We start from the raw sequence: 19,982 nt of genomic DNA, 5'->3' as shown, positions 1-19,982 counted from the left end.
ACCTACTCCCACTCCAGCCTCACACATGCTTGTCACAACAGCAGCACACTTTCATAAACCTTTTCCTTCCTTGCCTCTCTCTCCTCTCCCTTTTCCACTCAAGCGACAGACTCTCAATGCTACAACCCACTATCCTGTTCCTGCCACATCCCAGAACACTTCCACAGGTAACGTTATATAAATACATCACCATTTTCACCTCAGTCTTCACTGCAGGTACATCATCACAGTTCAAAAGCAGATTTCCCAGGCCATCACATCCAATCCTGGCACTGCTGATCCCTCCAAAAAACAACTTCAGAGCACACCACTGGTCACTCTGCATTATTCTGGTCTGGAATGTATTGATCAGCTACTGCGACATCACAAATTCCTAGTATCATGCCCTGAAATGAGATCTAGCCTGACTGAAATTTTGCCCACCACACCTAGAATAGCTTTTTGTAACCGCCCCAATTCCCTCAATGTTCTTGAAGAACCCTATGTTCCTTCTGGACCCATTTCCCTACCCTATGGCTCCTAGCTACATCTACATCTACATTTATACTCCGCAAACCACCCAATGGTGTATGGCAGAGGGCACTTTACGTGCCACTGTCATTACTTCCCTTTCCTGTTCCAGTCGCATACGGTTCGCGGGAAGAACGACTGCCAGAAAGCCTCTGTGCGAGTTCGAATCTCTCTAATTTTACATTCGTGATCTCCTCAGGAGGTATAAGTAGGGAGAAGCAATATATTCGATACCTCATCCAGAAATGCACCCTCTTGAAACCTGGACAGTAAGCTACACCACTATGCAGAGCGCCTCTCTTGCAGAGTCTGCCACTTGACTTTGCTAAACATCTCCGTAACGCTATCACACTTACCAAATAACCCTGTGACGAAATGGGCCACTCTTCTTTGGATCTTCTCTATCTCCTCTGTCAACCCGACATGGTATGGATCCCACACTGATGAGCAATACTCAAGTATAGGTCGAACGAGTGTTTTGTAAGCCACCTCTTTTGTTGATGTACTACATTTTCTAAGGACTCTCCCAATGAATCTCAACCTGGTACCCGCCTTACCAACAATTAATTTTATATGATCATTCCACTTCAAATCGTTCCGCACACATACTCCCAGATATTTTACAGAAGTAACTGCTACCAGTGTTTGTTCTGCTATTATATAATCATAAAATAAACGATCCTTCTTTCTATGTATTCGCAATACATTACATTTGTCTATGCTAAGGGTCAGTTGCCACTCCCTGCACCAAGTGCCTATCTGCTGCAGATCTTCCTGCATTTCGCTGCAATTTTCTAATGCTGCAACTTCTCTGTATACTACAGCATCATCCGCAAAAAGCCGCATGGAACTTCCGACACTATCTACTAGGTCATTTATATATATCGTGAAAAGCAATGATCCCATAACACTCCCATGTGGCACGCCAGAGGTTACTTTAACGTCTGCAGACGTCTCTCCATTGAGAACAACATGCTGTGTTCTGTTTGCTAAAAACTCTTCAATCCAGCCACACAGCTGGTCTGATATTCCGTACGCTCTTGCTTTGTTTCTCAGGCGACAGTGAGGAATTGTATCGAATGCCTCCCGGAAGTCAAGTCAGTACATAGAATTTTACTTTTGAATTCACGGAACGCTTCACGCATAGCCCTCCTTATGCTAACTTTGACATTGTTTAGCTTCTGTTCGTCGGAGAGGTTTTCGCTGCGTTTAAACTTGTAGTGAAGCTCTCTTTGCTTTTGCAGTAGCTTCCTAACTTTGTTGTTGCACCACGGTGGGTTTTTCCTGTCCATCACAGTTTTATTCGGCACGTACCTGTCTAAAAGGCATTTTACGATTGCCTTCAACTTTTTCCATAAACACTCAACATTGTCAGTGTTGGAACAGAAATTTTTCTTTTGATCTGTTAGCTAGTCTGAAATCTGCCTTCTATTACTCTTGCTAAACAGATAAACCTTCCTCCCTTTTTTTATATTCCTATTTACTTATATATTCAGGGATGCTGCAATGGCCTTATTCCCTGTTCTGCGCTTACAGAGTCGAAAAGTTCGTGTCTGTTTGTTATCAGTAGGTCCAAGATGTTATCTCCATGAGTCGGTTCTCTGTTTAATTGCTCGAGGCAATTTTCGGATAGTGCACTCAGTATAATGTCACTCGATGCTCTGTCCCTACCACCTATCCTAAACACCTGAGTGTCCCAGTCTATATCTGGTAAATTGAAATCTCCTTGCGACCGTCCTCGCTGCAAGACTTGCCATATGCACCCTCCTACCACAACCTATAGCAACATTGTAACTGGCAAATGAGAGCCACCTGTGAAACGGCATGTCATATATCAGCAGTTATGTAAACACTGTTCAGTCTTTACGTTGGCATGACTACCAACATATTATCAATTAGGATGAATGGGCAAAGGCAGAGGGTATATAATATGAACACACAATATCCGGTTGCAGAGCACGTTCTACAACATGACAATTGTGACTTCGGTGCCTGTTTCACCATATGCAACAACTTGATTCTTGATCCAGATACCAGTTTCTCAGAAACTCCCCAGGTGGGGACTAGCGCTACAACATGTCCTTGTATCTCGAACCTGGCCTTCATTTATGTTAATTTCTTCCGCTTCAGCATTTTTTCACAGTAACTACTCTTTCCTTCACTCCATTTTAGTTTTCTACATCTTTCACTGTCGTACTCGTCTATTTTTCACCACCCCCCCTCCCACCTCTGTTACGTACAATGCAATTAACTCTTCACTCTTATTAACTAACTCATGCATGATGTTTAAGCAGTAACCTGTCTTGCATATTACCCTGTTTTCCACCTTTAAGCTCTCAGGTTTTCAAATCTCGCCCAATGCTGAGTCTTTCCTTCTCATTCCATATAGTAAGTCTCCCCTGACCTGCAGGTCTGATTGGCTTTCCCAAAATCTACCCCTTTTCCTAGACCTCTCCAGTCCTTTTGCTTCAACCCTCTTCCTTTCCCTCTTTCAACCCTTCTGCTGAAGGAGGTATTAGCTACGAAAGCTTGACTAATTACAACCTTCTTTTATGTGTGTATTCTCCGGCCAATTCTTGGTGAGTAGATTTTTTATCTATCTAATTAAATTATTTTGGCAAAAATTGATTGTTCTTGTTTATATTAGAACAATTTGTCTACCACAAAAGTGTCTACTCGGATTAAAAACAAATGTTTCATCACAAACAGTTGACAACTCTTGTGAATGCCTTAAAAAGTATGTAGCAGACTGTTGTACACTTTTCCAGTATTACTTAATAATGTCACCACAACTAAAGCACCGTTCCTATCCTGTTTTCACTAAATGGATGGAGTTGTTCTCTTTAAACAAAGTTGTTACATCAATTTCAGTTGACTCTACTGTGAGTCAGCGTTAAGAATTCCCAATTCTTCACGCACAACTACAAATTCCCAATTCAAGATGCACAACTCCACGTATGCCACTGATGACTAACTTTTTGTTAAACATTGCCTTCCAATTTACTACCCCATATGACACAAAAAAATTTATGCACACAAAGTAAACATGTTTTGGTGAATTACTGGGGCTGACTTCAGAAACACCCTATGCACAAAGGCACCTACATCCAGCTTCTACAAAAATCATGAAAATGTGACTTATACAAAAGCTTGCCAATTACCCTCACTCAGACTTCCAATTCTTTAATTTGTGTGCAAACAGTGTTGCATCTAACAAATTGGATTTATTAATATGATACAGCAAAATCCTGACTGGAATGCATATTATAGCACAAGTAATTGATGGTAATCATTCATCAAACAATGGAGGCATCGAGCAGTCAACAGACATATAAAGAGATTGAAATCTTTGTTAACCTTTTTCTTGGAAGTTAGCAAAAGTTTCAATCTGGTTTATGCCTCAGCAACAAAGTTTATGACAGTCCAATACTTGCGCAAAATATTTCAGTAGGTGCACTAGTTTTGACTTATGAGCCATTTTCAATAAATGGCAAAATGTTTCTTAGCCAAAAGGCATAATTCCACATAATCAACATCTGGGCAAAATAAAGCAACATATGGCCGTGGCATTATAGCATGTGGCACCTAGCAAATTACTGTCAACTGCATGAATCAGCTGTTGACATAACATTTTGCATCTTGTTAGCAACTATCAGTTAATGGATCCATACAGCTTGGTGCACATGATATGCAATGGATAACTGAAAAGACAATTTCATTTACTGAAGATTATAGTAACTTACATGAGTTGTGGGATATTTAAAGTAGCAACTACAACATAACGGATTAAAGAAATTATATGCTGGGGCAGAGTGCCATGAATGTGGTTGTAGTATTTTGGAAGCAAAGAAGAAAATCAAGAATTTATAGACAGCATCCAGCAAACATAATAACATAAATGGCCAAAGAAAAGTTGAACATAACATAGGAAATGAGGAAAATGGTTTACATATGACCTAACGTGTTTGTTATATGGTGGTAATTAATCACCAAAAAAAATCCTTAAACAGGCAACCTGAATCATATGACATCTGGCAACACATTTTCATGGTAACAGCAACCTGTCTGAGGATGCATCAAATTATGTTGGGGGTTACCATATTTGTAGCCTTTAGCCAAAACCATTCTGTGAAACTGATAAATATGTAACAATTACAGTAATTCACAACTCATCACCACTTGGTTTTCACAAGTGTTTTCATGAAATGTATTTCAATTACTTATGCAACTTTTACAATCTGGCAACAATTTCAAATCAGCCTCTTTGTCTCCTATCCTAAGACATACAGCTATGCTGCTAAATTCACAACTAAAAGTCTTATTTGGACAAATCTGTACTTATGTTGAGTACAGTATATATACAATAAAAATCACCATTGAAGATAGTTAAAAATATTCAGGATGCCAAGGGATTCTGTGGTAAATTACTGTGTTTGACTTTACTATGGAGCAAACTATGGAGATGACAAATGTATGAGATAGTCTCAAAAATATTAGTAACTACAAGCATTAGTGTTAACAAACATTTTTGCATTTTTTCTTTGCTTCTGTTCCCATAACTAAAATCCTCTCATCAGTTAATAGTTATCCCCTAAGTTATATTAAGGGGAACAGTTTTTAATGAAGCATATTGATAGGATGTGCTGCGTGAAAGGAAGAGAGAATCCTGTCCCACATAGACAAGTGATTCCTGCATTATTCTGGAAGGTATGAAATGATTCACACTCTTCGAGGGGGGAACAAACAAATTAAAATACAAAATACAAACAGAGCTGCAGGGTAGTCAATCTTGTCCCTACTGCCCACTATTCAGCATTCCAGCTTTCATGGTGGGTGGTAGGCAGTAGAGGCTTTAAAAACAATTTCATTAGGTTTTCATTAAATTTTGACAAAGCATTTGGTAAGTGTTGTTGTTGTCTTCAGTTCTGAGACTGATTTGATGCAGCTCCCCATGCTACTCTATCCTGTGCAAGCTTCTTCATCTCCCAGTACTTACTGCAACTTACATCCTTCAGAATCTGTTTAGTGTATTCATCTCTTGGTCTCCCTCTACGATTTTTACCATCCACGCTGCCCTCCAGTGTTAAATTTGTGATCCCTCGATGCCTCAGAACATGTTCTACCAACCGGTCCCTTCTTGTCAAGTTGTGCCACAAACTACTCTTCTCCCCAATTCTATTCAATACCTCCTCATTAGTTATGTAATCAACCCATCCAATCTTCAGCATTCTTCTGTAGCACCACATTTCGAAAGCTTCTATTCTCTTCTTGTCCAAACTGTTTATCGTCCACGTTTCAGTTCCATACATGGCTACACTCCATACAAATACTTTCAGAAACGACTTCCTGACATTGAAATCTATACCCGATATTAACAAATTCCTCTTCTTCAGAAACACTTTCCCTGCCATTGCCAGTCTACATTTGATATCCTCTCTATTTCGACCATCATCAGTTATTTGCTCCCCAAATAGCAAAACTCCTTTACTACTTTAAGCGTCTCATTTCCTAATCTAATTCCCTCAGCATCACCCGACTTAATTCTACTACATTCCATTATCCTCGTTTTGCTTTTGTTGATGTTAATCTTAATCCTCCTTTCAAGACACTGTCCATTCCGTTCAACTGCTCTTCCAAGCCCTTTGCTGTCCCTGAGAGAATTACAATGTCATCGGCGAACCTTAAAGTTTTTATTTCTTCTCCATGGATTTTAATATCTACTCCGAATTTTGTTTCCTTTACTGCCTGCTCAATATACAGACTGAATAACATCAGGGAGATGCTACAACTCTGTCTCACTCCCTTCCCAACCACTGATTTCCTTTCATGTCCCTCGACTCTTATAACTGCCATCTGCTTTCTGTACAAATTGTAAATGGCCTTTCGATCCCTGTATTTTACCCCTGCCACCTTTAGAATTTGAAAAAGAGTCAACATTGTCAAAAGCTTTCTCTAAGTCTACAAATGCTAGAAACGTAGGTTTGCCTTTCCTTAATCTTTCTTCTAAGACAAGTCGTAGAGTCAGTATTGCCTCACGTGTTTCAATATTTCTACGGAATCCAAACTGATCTTCCCCGAGGTCAGCTTCTACCAGTTTTTCCATTTGTCTATAAAGAATTCACATAGTATTTTGCAGCTGTGACTTATTAAACTCATAGTTCAATAATTTCCACATCTGTCAGCACCTGCTTTCTTTAGGATTGGAATTATTATATTCTTCTTGAAGTCTGAGGGCATTTCGCCTGTCTCACACATCTTGCTCACCAGATGGTAGAGTTTTGTCAGGACTGGCTCTCCCAAGACCGTCAGCAGCTCTAATGGAATGTTGTCTACTCCTAGGGCCTTGTTTCGGCTCAGATCTTTAAGTGCTCTGTCAAACTCTTCATGCAATATCATAACTCCCATTTCATCTTCATCTACGTCCTCATCCATTTCCATAATACTGTCCTCAAGTACATTGCCCTTGTATAGACCCTCTATGTACTCCTTCCACCTTTCTGCTTTTCCTTCTTTGCTTAGAACTGGGTTTCCATTTGAGCTCTTGATATTCATACAAGTGGTTCTCTTTTCTCCAAAGGTCTCTTTAATTTTCCTGTAGGCAGTATCTCTCTTACTCCTAGTGATAAGCCTGTACAGCCTCACATTTGTCCTCTAGCCACCCCTGCTTAGCCATTTTGCACTTCCTGTCGATCTCTTTTTTTGAGACATTAGTATTCCTTTTTGCCTGCTTCATTTACTGAATTTTTATATTTTCTCCTTTCATCAATTAAATTCAATATTTCTTCTGTTACCCAAGGATTTCTACTAGCCCTCGTCTTTTTACCTTCTTGATCCTCTGCTGCCTTCTCTATTTCATTCCTCAGAGCTACCCATTCTTCTTCTACTGTATTTCTTTCCCCCATTCGTGACAATTGTTCCCTTATGATCTCCCTGAAACTCTGTACAATCTCTGGTTTGGTCAGTTTATCCAGGTCCCATCTCCTTAAATTCCCACCTTTTTGCAGATTCTTTAGTTTTAATCTACAGTTCATAACCAATAGATTGTGGTCAGAGTCAACATCTGCCCCTGGAAATGTCTTACAATTTAAAACTTGGTTCCTAAATCTCTGTCTTGCCATTATATAATCTTTCTGATACCTTCTAGTATCTCCAGGATTCTTCAATGTATACAACCTTCTTTCATGATTCTTGAACCAAATGTTAGGTATGATTAAGTTATGCTCTGTTTCCTTCTTTCCCTTTTCTTACTCTCGAATTCCAGTCACCCATGACTATTTAATTTTCGTCTCCCTACTTGTACTACTGTAGTAGGTGTGGGCTTCGTGTCTACCTTGGCCACAATAATGCGTTCACTATGCTGTTTGTAATAGCTTACCTGCACTCCTATTTTTTTATTCATTATTAAACCTACTCCTGAATTACCCCTATTTGATTTTGTATTTATAACCCTGTATTCACCTGACCAAAACTCTTGTTCCTACTGCCACCGAACTTCACTAATTCCCATTATATCTAGCTTTAACCTATCTATTTCCCTTTTTAAATTTTCTACCCTACCTGCCTGATTAAGGGGTCTGACATTCCACACAATGATCCGTAGAACACCAGCTTTCTTTCTCCTGATAACGACATCCTTTTGAGTAGTCCCCGCCCGGAGATCCGAATGGGGGACTATATTACCTACGGAACATTTTACCCAAGAGGACGCCACCATCATTTAACCATACAGTAAAGCTGCATGTCCTCGGGAAAATTATTGCTGTAGTTTCCCCTTGCTTTCAGCCGTTATTTGGTATGCAGTATTATATGCACTGTCTAGCTGTAACTCTGCTTTACAAATTTTGTAAAGTCAATTAACTTCCCTGCTCCACAGATCACCATAACAGTGGAACTGGTGGTTGGTTAGAAAATTTTAAGGGTGAGTGCTATAAAGGTGTTTGAAACACCTGTTATTACTATTGAATCTACAGTTTTTGGAGATGCTATGCTGATGAGTAACACATCTGCTGACATTTTGCTCCTCTGGATGAAGACGGGAAATGAGTGACCCAAAAAAGAAAAGGACAGATAAGGACCACTAATCTGAGTAGTGAGTGTCATAATGATGTTTAAGTACAAGTTTAGTCAAACAAAACATACACTAAGTTACAATTGCTGGAACATTTCAGAAACAATGAGAATTCCTTGGCACCTTGAAGAATGAAATATGAAATGAAACATGGTAGATCAGGTTCACTGCAACATGGTAGATCCAGGCTCAACTGCCACCACACAGTCTTTTACTTAACCCTCCTGTTGTCCTTGGGTGAATATGAACCGACAATAAATTTATCTTTCTATTACTAGGTTAATGCCTGGTGCTTGTAAATTTATGTATTTGTTTCTACTCATAATTACTTCTCAGTAAACCCAGCATTGTTGAAAAACATGACCCTATTTTTTAATAACTGAAATATGTACACTTGCATTCCTTGGGTCATAATGACACAATTGCTTTAAAATACTCATTTCTACATGTGTTTACACTCCATTATATCCAATCCACATGCATATCAGTTAACATAACCATGGAGTCAACTGCTTGCTTTGCAACAACAGACACTAAATTGTTGAAGATGTGACACCCGACTGAGCATTAAAGGAAGACATTATATTTTTAGCTCTTGCACTAAATAGTGGTGTATTTTTATGATAGCCAAATATTGCCCGACTGATAGTGAATTAGAAACAATAGGCAATGCATCTAATAGTGGGGAAGACATTTCAAGTTAGAAAACCTTACTAATGAAGATAGCGCTCACCCTTACGCCAGAATCAGAAGAATTTGCTTCAGACAATGAGGTTGGTAGTAGCAATGTGCAGGCTGTAGAAGTAGTTAAATTGAAAGATACAAGCATCGGTCGGAGTTTGGTACCCTTTCCACATCATGGAAAGGCATTCAGTGCGAACAAAATGAAAGAAACAGCTGGTCCCACTTGCTTTTCAAGTAATTATGAACAAAACTCTCTACAATACTGTGTTGAAAATTACTAATATTGAAGGCCAAAGAGTGTATGGTGACAAATGGAGAGATTTAGATGAATTTAGTTTAGATGCATATATTGGTGTATTATTGCTTGCTGGTGTCTAATCGTATGTTGAATCAATAGGCAGCTAATAGTATCCACAATCAGGCAGATCAATTTTTCCTGCTACAATGTCATTAAGATTTCATATCTCTCCAGTGTCATGTTTTGATGAAAAGTCTGACTGGTGGGTGCAAATAACGAATGACAAACCAGCACCTATAAGGTTCAATGGCTGGAAATAATTGCAAAATTTTGTAATCCTGGATTAAATGTTGTTGATGAGCAACTGGTGGGCTTTAGGGGTCACTATCCAAACAATATATTCCAAGCAAACCCACCAAATATGGGATAACGATATGGACACTGTGCAACAGTGCTAGTTCAAATGCTCTGAAAATACAAATCTACACAGAAAAACCACCTGGTATAACACTTCAGAAAAGCCAAAGCATGTGTGTCATTATGTATCTGTCATGAGCTAAGAGAACAGAATGTTGTTTTTGGTAATTCTTTTACACCCAATAATTTTCACATCCAATATCTCAAAAGAATGGTTACAATGTTGGCTACACTCAGGAAAAACAAGACTGTAAGTTATGCCAAGACATCCACAGTTCAGATTTCTGTTTCTGATAAGATACTACAACAGTTTACTAGAATCCAAAGAAAAATAAGTATGCTGTTCAAATGAGCACAATGCATAATGGTAACAAAATCAGCAACAGAGAAGATGAAAATGCAAAGGTTATATTAGATTACAAGGCCACAAAAGGTGCAGTTGAAATGCACTACCAGCTTACTGCCACATACACATGCGAAGAAAATACTCATCACTGGCCTGTAATTTTATTTTACAATATGCTTGACACCACTGCCTACAATGCTTTTGCACTGTGGAAAGAAATCAATCCAGAGCTGAAAATAAATATTCTTCTCAAAAGAACAATATTCCTCAATATTCCTCTAGGAACTAGGAAGACTTCTTGTTACTCTGTACACGGAAGACAGGAAATGACTGCTACAAAATGCAACAGCCACTGCTATTGTGAGAAAGATACAAACACAGGACCATTCCATATCAGGCTCTATACCAACAAGGATTGAATTACATTAAATTTCATGTAATAATATTTCAATCTCCTAGAGTTTTACCAATCAAGTCATTTTTTTTATAAGACCCAAAGTACCATGACCATATGCTATTTTCAAGGAGAATAGTGCAGTTAAAGTGATGTCACTAATTACTGTATAATTACTTTACAGAAGGTCTTCAGCCTGCCAAAACTTTGGAATTTCTAAAATTACAGCCTGCCCAAACTTTTGAATTTTAAAGAGTTATTTGTAAAGAGGGTGCTTTGTTAATTTACACTGCAAAGCTGCATGACAAGCAATTCAACCAGGATAACTCCTACAATTACACCTGCCCCTAACAGCTGGAAAAACCGAACGATATCGTTGATAGCAGATGTGGTCTATGGTGGTGTACTCTAGTTGGTCACAGAAATTTCAATCATAAAGAAACCACACACACAACATAATGACAAATCCATTTAATCATTTCAACAAGTTTTCTTTCTGGAAACAAAGTCTATAGGTCTGACCAAAAAACCTGGCCCTTGCTAGACAAGAATGTGGACCATACAAACCTCTTTAAGAACAATATGTTGGTTTGAAGAATGGAGTGCATCCTAAATGTGTTGTATAACATTTGTCCTATTAGTTTCTGTGCTTTTTGGTTTGTATCAGTCAGAAAAATTTTATAGTTAACCCTGGAAATTTTGTGCAACAGATTTTTGGGTGTCTGTTGAGATCTACATTAAAAAAGAAAACTGATTGAAAATAAGTAAATGGATTTTTCCTTCTTCTGTGTGTTCTCTTTTCCTGTTTATGATTTTTGCTGCCAATTCAAGAAGCATTGCCACATCAGAACAAACAGAGAAAATGAATATGGTTCCTCAGAGTGATGTATTCACTAACACAGAGGAGAATAATGAGATATACATGGGGCCTCAGGCCCCAAATACGAGTCAATTCTGGAAAGAGGCAGTCTTTTTAGTCCTTTGACTTTCCGATGATGTGACAATCAACCAGTCCATGCCTGAATAGGTCAAATCATCGTCAGCAAAGCAGCCTTGCCAATCAAAATCACTTTGCCGTATCACCTGACGATTGAGACTGCCATGACAGAAAAAGTCTTGCTGGCTTAGTTACTCACCTATAATTTTCGCTTCTTCTTCAAGCTGGGGGTTTGGGCTACTGGAATTAGGTTCTCTTGTTCCCCTAGCAACCCTCATCACGTAACCCCCCACCCCCGTGTTTTTTTTTTTTTTTTTTTTTTTTTCTATATCTGAGTACCATGTATTAATTACATGCCCACATCACTTTCCAACCTTGACTACACTGCTTTCTCATTGTGATTACACCTCTGAGGGGGTGTACAAACTGGCACCAGAAGTGACACACCAAATTCACTCTCAGCTTTGAAGTGTTGCACACAAATAAGATATGAGCAGATGTGTGAAACCATTGTGTGGAGATTTGTTCTGAGTGAAAATAGATAAGTTCTTAACATAGTTCATCTGGTCTGACAGCCCAATCTACCCAGAGCTGCTGCCACCATCACTGCTGTGGCTGCATGAGGCTACTCGAACACGTCTGTCATCTCTGCCGCCCTCACACAGTGCTACATTGTGGAAAAAATGACCCAGTGCCAGCCGCCGTGTCACTGCCCAATGCTACAATGCTGTCTATCAATCAACAAATGTGATTTGCGAGTTTCAATTTCAGGGGGAAGATGCAACATAGAAAGACGCTGGTGAACTACATGATGCAATGTTGATCAAGGTACATCAAGTTGCCTAGACGCTTGACGAATTGACTAATGTGGGCTTCTGAGAAACGTTTGATGTCCTGGACTGTCTCTTCTGAAACTCCATAATGTGCACTGCCAGAATGTTTTAGAACACTTCCTGTTGCCAGAAACTTCGGATACCATTCCTTAATTGTTTTCACATCAGGTGGATCACATTCATACACATGACAATAATTTCTTTGCACAGTAACCGGCGATTTTGTTTCTGGAAACGACACTATTGCTTGTGCACGCTGCTGTGGAGTCGCAATTTTCACTTGTGTGACCACGCTGCACTCTGGCGCCGATACTTGACACTTCTGACACAGGAATATAAATTCTTTGAGATGCTCTACAATGTGGTGCATTTTTCAGTGTCACGTCTACTGTGGTTTTTCTCTCTTGGGTCTTTGAAATTAGGGAGGTTTAAGTGGGATACCATGTATTATAGAGAAAATATCAAACAACAATCAGACGAGAAGAGGATAATTTGTAACAGTAATGTTATTTGTTTAAAATTTGTGTTGGTAATGGTTGTGGCGTTACAATAAAATATGTATTGCAGTTACCTTATATTCAAACATAAAACACTATTTGAAGGAATGAAATATGATTTATATTTTCATGGAGTATTTCTGAAAAATTTGAATTTTTTATTCTACTATTTAACCTTAATGGTGTTAAAAACCTGCCACTGTTCTCATGTTTTTCTTTGTTTGCTGCCCCATAACAACCAATTTCTATTTTATTAGCATACTAACCTTCGTTTATTTCTGCCTGCGACGTTTCTGGATGTCTTGTAAGAGAAGAACATTCTTTTGAATCACTGCTCTCACTCTTTCTTACACTTTCTACTTCAACATTCAGCTGTGTTACAGCATTTGATTCAGACATTTTCTTTAGTTGCGTAGTTGCCTTCAACTTCCTGCTGTGCAGTTTGTTTTCACTGTAACTGAAAAAATATTAACTAAAGTAAAGAAATAAATCTGTGCTGCAGAACTTACTTTCATTTATTCACTCACATATTATACACCATAAATACCTTCATGAAGGAAAGCCTCCAGGTATGTGGAATGACTGAAGTTTACATTAACAGGCAGAAGTAGCCACTGCTGACTACAAATTATGACCAGTATCAATTCAATCTAAATTATGACCCAAATTTAATCACACTGACAAAAATCAAAAAATGGAAAATCCAGGATGGAAAGTAACAATAAACTGAGAAGGAAAGTTGCCACACACCATATAGCAGAGATGCTGAGTTGCAGATAGGTACAACAAAAAGACTCACAATTAAAGCCTTTGGCCATTAAGGCTTTAGTCAACAACACACACACACACACACACACACACACACACACACACACACACACACATGCACACAAAAATGCAACTCACACACACGACTGCAGTCTCAGGCAACTGAAACCACACTGACAACTATTAAAATTATTTTACAACTTTTGTAAGTATAGTGGAATACAACCATTTACTTAAAAGAAAAAAGCCACTGTTTCTCACCTTCTAACCAGCTATTTCGCATTACACACTTTATGTAACTTCAGTGTTTTTCACAGACAACTACAGATGTCTATGTACTGAAATTAATGAAAACCTTGCAGCGAGAGCCATCAATAAACTCTAATCACTAGCTGTCAGCTGATTTGTTCTGTGATGCTGTCAACACAGACTGTGTGCTGGCTCTTTGCTGCATCATGATGTTATATAATTGTCTTTTCTGACAAAATTCTCTACTATTCCGCTAGCTCGGACAGTGCACAGACAAAACGAACAGCTATATCTTTCTGTGCAAGCTCTGATTTCCCTCATTTTATTATGATGATTGTTTCTTCCTATGCAGGTTGGTATCAACAAAATATTTCTGGATTCGGGAGAAAAAGCTGGTGGTTGAAATGAGAAGATTCTGCCTCAATAGAAAATGCTTTTGTTTTAATGATGTCCAGTCCAAATCCTGCAAAGTCAGTGACACTCTCTCTCTCTCTCTCTCTATTTCACAATAATACAAAACATGTTACTCTTCTTTGAACTTTCTCAATGTTCTCTGTTGATCCTATCTTTTAAGAATCCCAGACCATGCAGTAGTTCTCCAAAAGAGAATGGACAAGTGTAGTATAGGCAGTCTCTTTAGTAGATCTGTTACATTTTCTGCCAATAAAACAATCTCTGGTTTGTCACCCCCCCCCCCCTCCCTCCCCCACTCCCTCAAACATTTTCCGTGTTCTTTCCAATTTAAGGTTGAATTTACAACCCTTAGGTTTCCTTTCAACATTCATGTGGATGACCTCACACTTCTCATTATTTAGTCAAATCCCAATTTTTACATCACACAGATATCTTTCCTAAATCATTTTGCAATTTGTTTTGATCTCCTGACAACTTTACTAGACGATAAACAACAGCATCATCTCCAAACAACCTAAGATGGCTGCTCAGATTGTCTCCATCTCCTAAATGGGAGGAAGAGAGTATGCAATTCAAAACATAAACATTACTCACGGGTATCAGAAACGAATCTCAATGAGCAGGCATACAGCTAAAATAACTGTGATTGACAGAGTGTACTGGCAGATTAGATTAATACTTGTTCCATAGATCATGGATACGACACTTCGTAATGATGTGGAATGTGTCAGGTTAATGAAAGATGTCTGTACAAGATATTACATTACACAAAATATTGCATGATACTAATGCTTAAGTTAGTTTTTTTCCCTCCCTTGATTTATATCTAAAAATTCAGCCAATGAGTAGAAGGAGTTGTCATCTAGAAATTCTTTTAATTTATTTTTAAATGTTGGTTGACTATCTGTCAGGCTTTTGATGCTGTTTGGTAGGTGACCAAAGACTTTTGTGGCAGCATAATTTACCCCCTTCTGTGCCAAAGTCAGATTTAACCCTGCATGGTGAAGATCATCCTTTCTCCTGGTGTTATAGCTATGCACACTGCTATTACTTTTGAACTGGGCTGGATTATTAACAACAAATTTCATAAGTGAATATATATACTGTGAGGTTACTGTGAGGATCCCTAGATCCTTAAATAGATGTCTGCAAGATGACCATGGGTGGGCTCCAGCAACTATTCTGATTACACGTTTTTGAGCAATGAATACTTTTCTATTCAACGATGAATTACCCCAAAATATGATACCATACGAAAGCAGTGAATGAAAGTAGGCACAGTAAGCTAATTTACTGAGATTCTTATCACCAAAATTTGCAATAACCCTAATAGCATACATAGCCGAACTCAGACGTTTCAGCAGACCATCAATGTGTTGCTTCCAGTTTAACCTCTCATCAATGGACACACCTAAAAATTTTGAAAATTCTACCTTAGCTATAGACTTCTGTTCAAAGTCTATATTTATTACTGGAGTTTTGCCATTTACTGTACGGAACTGTATATACTGTGTTTTATCAAAATTTAAAGAGAGTCCGTTTGCTGAGAATCATTTAATAATTTTGTGAAAAACATCATTTACAATTACATCACTTAGTTCTTGGATGTTATTACTATACTTGTATCATCAGCAAAAAGAACTAACTTTGCATCTTCATCAATATGGAATGGTAAGTCATTAATGTATATCAAGAACAGTAAAGGACCTAAGACCGAACCCTGTGGAACCCCGCGCTTGATAGCCGCCCCCCCCCCCCCCCCTTGAGGAATCAGCTGTTGTATCAACATTACATGAACCACTTATTTCAACTTTCTGCATTCTTCCAGTTAAGTATGAATTAAACCATTTGTGCACTGCCCCCCTCAAACTATAATGATTTAGCTTATCTAAAAGAATTCCATGATTTACACAGTCAAAGGCCTTTGAGAGATCACAAAAAATACCAATGGGTGATGTCCGGCTATTCAGAGCATTTAATATTTGATCAGTGAAAGCATATATAGCATTTTCTGTTGAAAAGCCTTTCTGAAAACTGAACTGACATTTTGTTAGTACTTCATTTTTACATATATGGGAGGCTACTCTTGAATACATTACTTTCTCAAAAATTTTTGATAGAGCTGTCAGAAGAGAGATTGGGCGATAGTTGTTGACATCCGACGTATCCCCCTTTTTATGCAATGGTTTTACAATGGCATATTTCAGTCTATCGGGGAAAACACCCTGCTCCAAAGAGGTATTACATAAGTGGCTGAGAATCCTGCTTATCTGTGGGGAACAAGCTTTAAGTATCTTGCTGGAAATGCCATCAATTCCGTAAGAGCTTTTACTTTTCAGTGAGTTTATTATTTTACTGATTTCAGTGGGAGAGGTTCGTGGCAATACAGTTGTTTCAAACTGCACAGGTATGGCCTCTTCTATTAGAAGCCTTGCCTCTTCTACTGAAGATCTAGATCCTACTTTCTCCACAACATTTAAAAAATGATTATTGAAAATATTTCCAATTTCAGATTGTTTGTTAGTACACTTGTCATTCAGTTTTATGGCACTAAAGTCTTCCTGTGCTCTTGGTTGCCCTGTTTCCCTTTCAATAATATTCCTAATTGCTTTAATTTTATTATCATAGTTACTGATCTCAGACATGATACACATGCTTCTGGACTTTTTAATAACTTTTCTTAGTACCGCACAATAGTTTTTATAATATTGAACAATTTCGGGGTCAGTACTCCCTCTTGCTGTTAGATACAGTTCTCTTTTAAGGTTGCAAGATATTCTTATTCCTTTAGTTAGCCAAGGTTTTTTATATGTTTTCTTGGAATTATGTTTCACTGTTTTCTTGGGAAAACAATTTTCAAATACCCTTAAAAATGTATCGTGAAATAAGTTATATTTCAAGTTTGCACCGGGTTCCATATACACTTCACCCTAGTCTAGCTCCTTTAGTCTTTCCCTAAAGTTTGCAGTATTTATATTGTTAATTGAACGCACTGCTTTTAAATTCTGATTTGATATACTGCACGGAGCTATGCCATGTACTGTAACCAGCTGTGCACCATGATCTGAAAGACCATTCTCAACTGGATAAGCATTTATGTCCTTAAACTTACCTTGATCTATAAAAAAGTTATCTATCAATGTACTGCTGTTCTTTGTTATCCGAGTAGGAAAATCAATGACGGAGCTCAAATTGAAAAAACTGAGTAATACTACAAGGTCTTTCTTCCTATCACACTCTTTCAGGGAATCAACATTGAAATCCCCACAAATGATAATTTGCTTCCCCCTGTCTGACAGCACTACAAAGCATCCAAGTTTTCTAGAAATAGCTGGAAATTCCCTGAGGGGGACCTATACACTGTTACAATTATGAAAGTGCCATCATTTAGTTTTAGTTCAGTGGCACATGCTTCCATATGTTGCTCTACACAAAATTTTTTAGTTTCTAAATGTTTTGTGCTGTGGAAGCTTTTGACATATATGGCAACTCCTCCTCTCATCATATTATCTCTACTCACATGTGCAGCTAATTTGTACCCATTGATGCTAACCTTTTGCATATCAGTGACAATGTGATGCTCAGACAGGCATAGTACATCTATTACATTCTCAGCTTCTATATCTTCTAAACAAAGCAGAAGCTCATCAATTTTATTCTTCAATCCCCCAATATTTTGATGAAATATACTAACATTTTTACTGTTGTGAGTGTCTTGAACTTTTTTAACATATTTAGTACTTGCCTGGCTGAGTTTCCCACTGGACACTGATCTTACACTAAAAAAGAGTTACCACCATGAGATGTTGTTCCTCCCCCCTTAAAATTTCCTGCTATCAGCCCAGCCATTTTACCCTTCCCCTTCTTGTTGAGGTGTAGGCCATGTCTAGTGTAGTCCCACCTACAGAGTGAATCAACAGGAACCACACCAATGTGTGACCCCACATCATATCCAAGTAGCTGTTCCAACTCCAAATTAACTCTCCTGACAGAACAGCTCAAATGAGGCTGGTCGTGGCGCTCCAGAACCGACACAAACCCAACACTGGTATGACTCGATACCGATGCAATATTTGCCAGGTCACACTCTATGCTGTACCCCGGATCTCTGTCAATACTGTTGCCCAGCCCACCCACAATAACCACGGTATCTTCCTTAGTAAAGCCTCTAAATAGTGAACCTAAATCCTCTGTAACCTGCCCCAGTCCAGCACTAGGTTTGAAAAAACTTGTGACCTGGTATTCTGACCTTAATTCATCCTGCAGAAGTTGGCCCACACCCCTAGAATGCGAACTACCTAGCAACAAGACTTTCTTTCTCTTTGCACACTTCCCTACCTTCTTATTCAATTTCCTGCTGAAAGCTTGTTGAGCCCTGTCTACATCTACTTCTGTGAGACGCTCATCAGTTTCCGACTGAGGCAACAGGTCAAACATATTTTGTACATTAATAACAATGCTGTCAGAAGAATTTCTTGGCCTGTTCCTTATGCCTGTTGCCACTTCCCACCCCTGTTTACCCTTCTCCCCTCGTCTAGCCTCATCTAACTCAGCCTGAAGGGCAGCAATTTTCCCCTCCTGTTCCACGATCTTTCTATCTCTACTGCACAGCCTACAGAACCACTGATGAGTCTCGCTCGTTTTCCCAACTCCCACGCCACTACAATCTCCCCAATGAAAAAAGTTACTACACCCATCACACCAGACCCCGGAGCTAACGATTCTACGGCACGTCAGGCACTTTACACTCATGGTACAAATTGATTTTAGTGACAGAAAGACAATTAAGTTACCGGAAAACAATGAAAATACGTGTAGAAAAAATTAGGCCTACTCGCGACAATGTAAACAATGGTTCAGAAGTTTCTTACTGGAAACGATACTCTACAGATATAAAGGGCAGCAAACGTATTTGGCACACTAAACTATCAGTAAATGCACTTAAAATTGCAGTATGAAGTTTAAACTGAAAGCTCAAAAGTTCGGCCTGGCCGCGATATGTAAACAAAATGAACTTTGCTTGATTGCTGTGAAAATACGCGAGTAAGACAAAAACTTTTAATGGTACGCTTGAAGAGCACTATAATTAACGTAATAAATTAGTTTAAAGTGTTAGAAACAGAGGCGCAGCAATATTGCTTGTATGATGGAGGGGGGAGGGGGGTGGTGGTACGAACGTGCTAGAGAAGGGCAGTGTGGGGGGGGGGGGGGGGGGGGAATGGAAGGGAGGAAGAGAGTATGCAATTCAAAACATTAACATTACTTACGGGTATCAGAAACGAATCTCAATGAGCAGGCATACAGCTAAAATAACTGTGATTGACAGAGTGTAGTGGCAGAAAGCAATATTGCTTGTATGATGCCTTCTAAGTTTAACTATGCTGTGCATGTACTTGCAAAAGAGGCAAGCTGATGGTTGACTGTTATAACACAACTTACAGAAACAAAGTATAAATGAAGCTCCATGAAATATCTAGGCTTACAAATGGATAACAAAGTTGAGTGGCACCAGCACTTGCATAAATTAACATACAGGCTCAGCTGTGTCTGCTTTACACTTACAAACACCTCTTACTGTGTGGAACTACGGACATGATTGCTAGCATTGTTGCACACATTCACTCATC

At 38.7% G+C, this 19,982-nt stretch overlaps 1 protein-coding gene across 1 annotated transcript in view; it reads right to left on the bottom strand.

Annotated features, from left to right (window-relative positions):
• The window catches only part of LOC126354911 (uncharacterized), a 104,101-nt gene that overhangs the window by 77,037 nt on the left and 7,082 nt on the right, over nucleotides 1–19,982 (bottom strand). The window contains exon 2 of the mRNA XM_050004981.1: nucleotides 13,191–13,381. Within this exon, the coding sequence (XP_049860938.1) occupies nucleotides 13,191–13,323 (133 nt within the window). The 5' untranslated portion in view covers nucleotides 13,324–13,381. The remainder of the gene's footprint in view (nucleotides 1–13,190; nucleotides 13,382–19,982) is intronic.

This window comes from Schistocerca gregaria, chromosome 3 (genome assembly GCF_023897955.1).
Source record: "Schistocerca gregaria isolate iqSchGreg1 chromosome 3, iqSchGreg1.2, whole genome shotgun sequence".
Classification (NCBI taxonomy): domain Eukaryota; kingdom Metazoa; phylum Arthropoda; class Insecta; order Orthoptera; family Acrididae; genus Schistocerca; species Schistocerca gregaria.
Note: the sequence above shows the minus strand (reverse complement) of the source record. Positions and strands in the feature narration are given on the sequence as shown.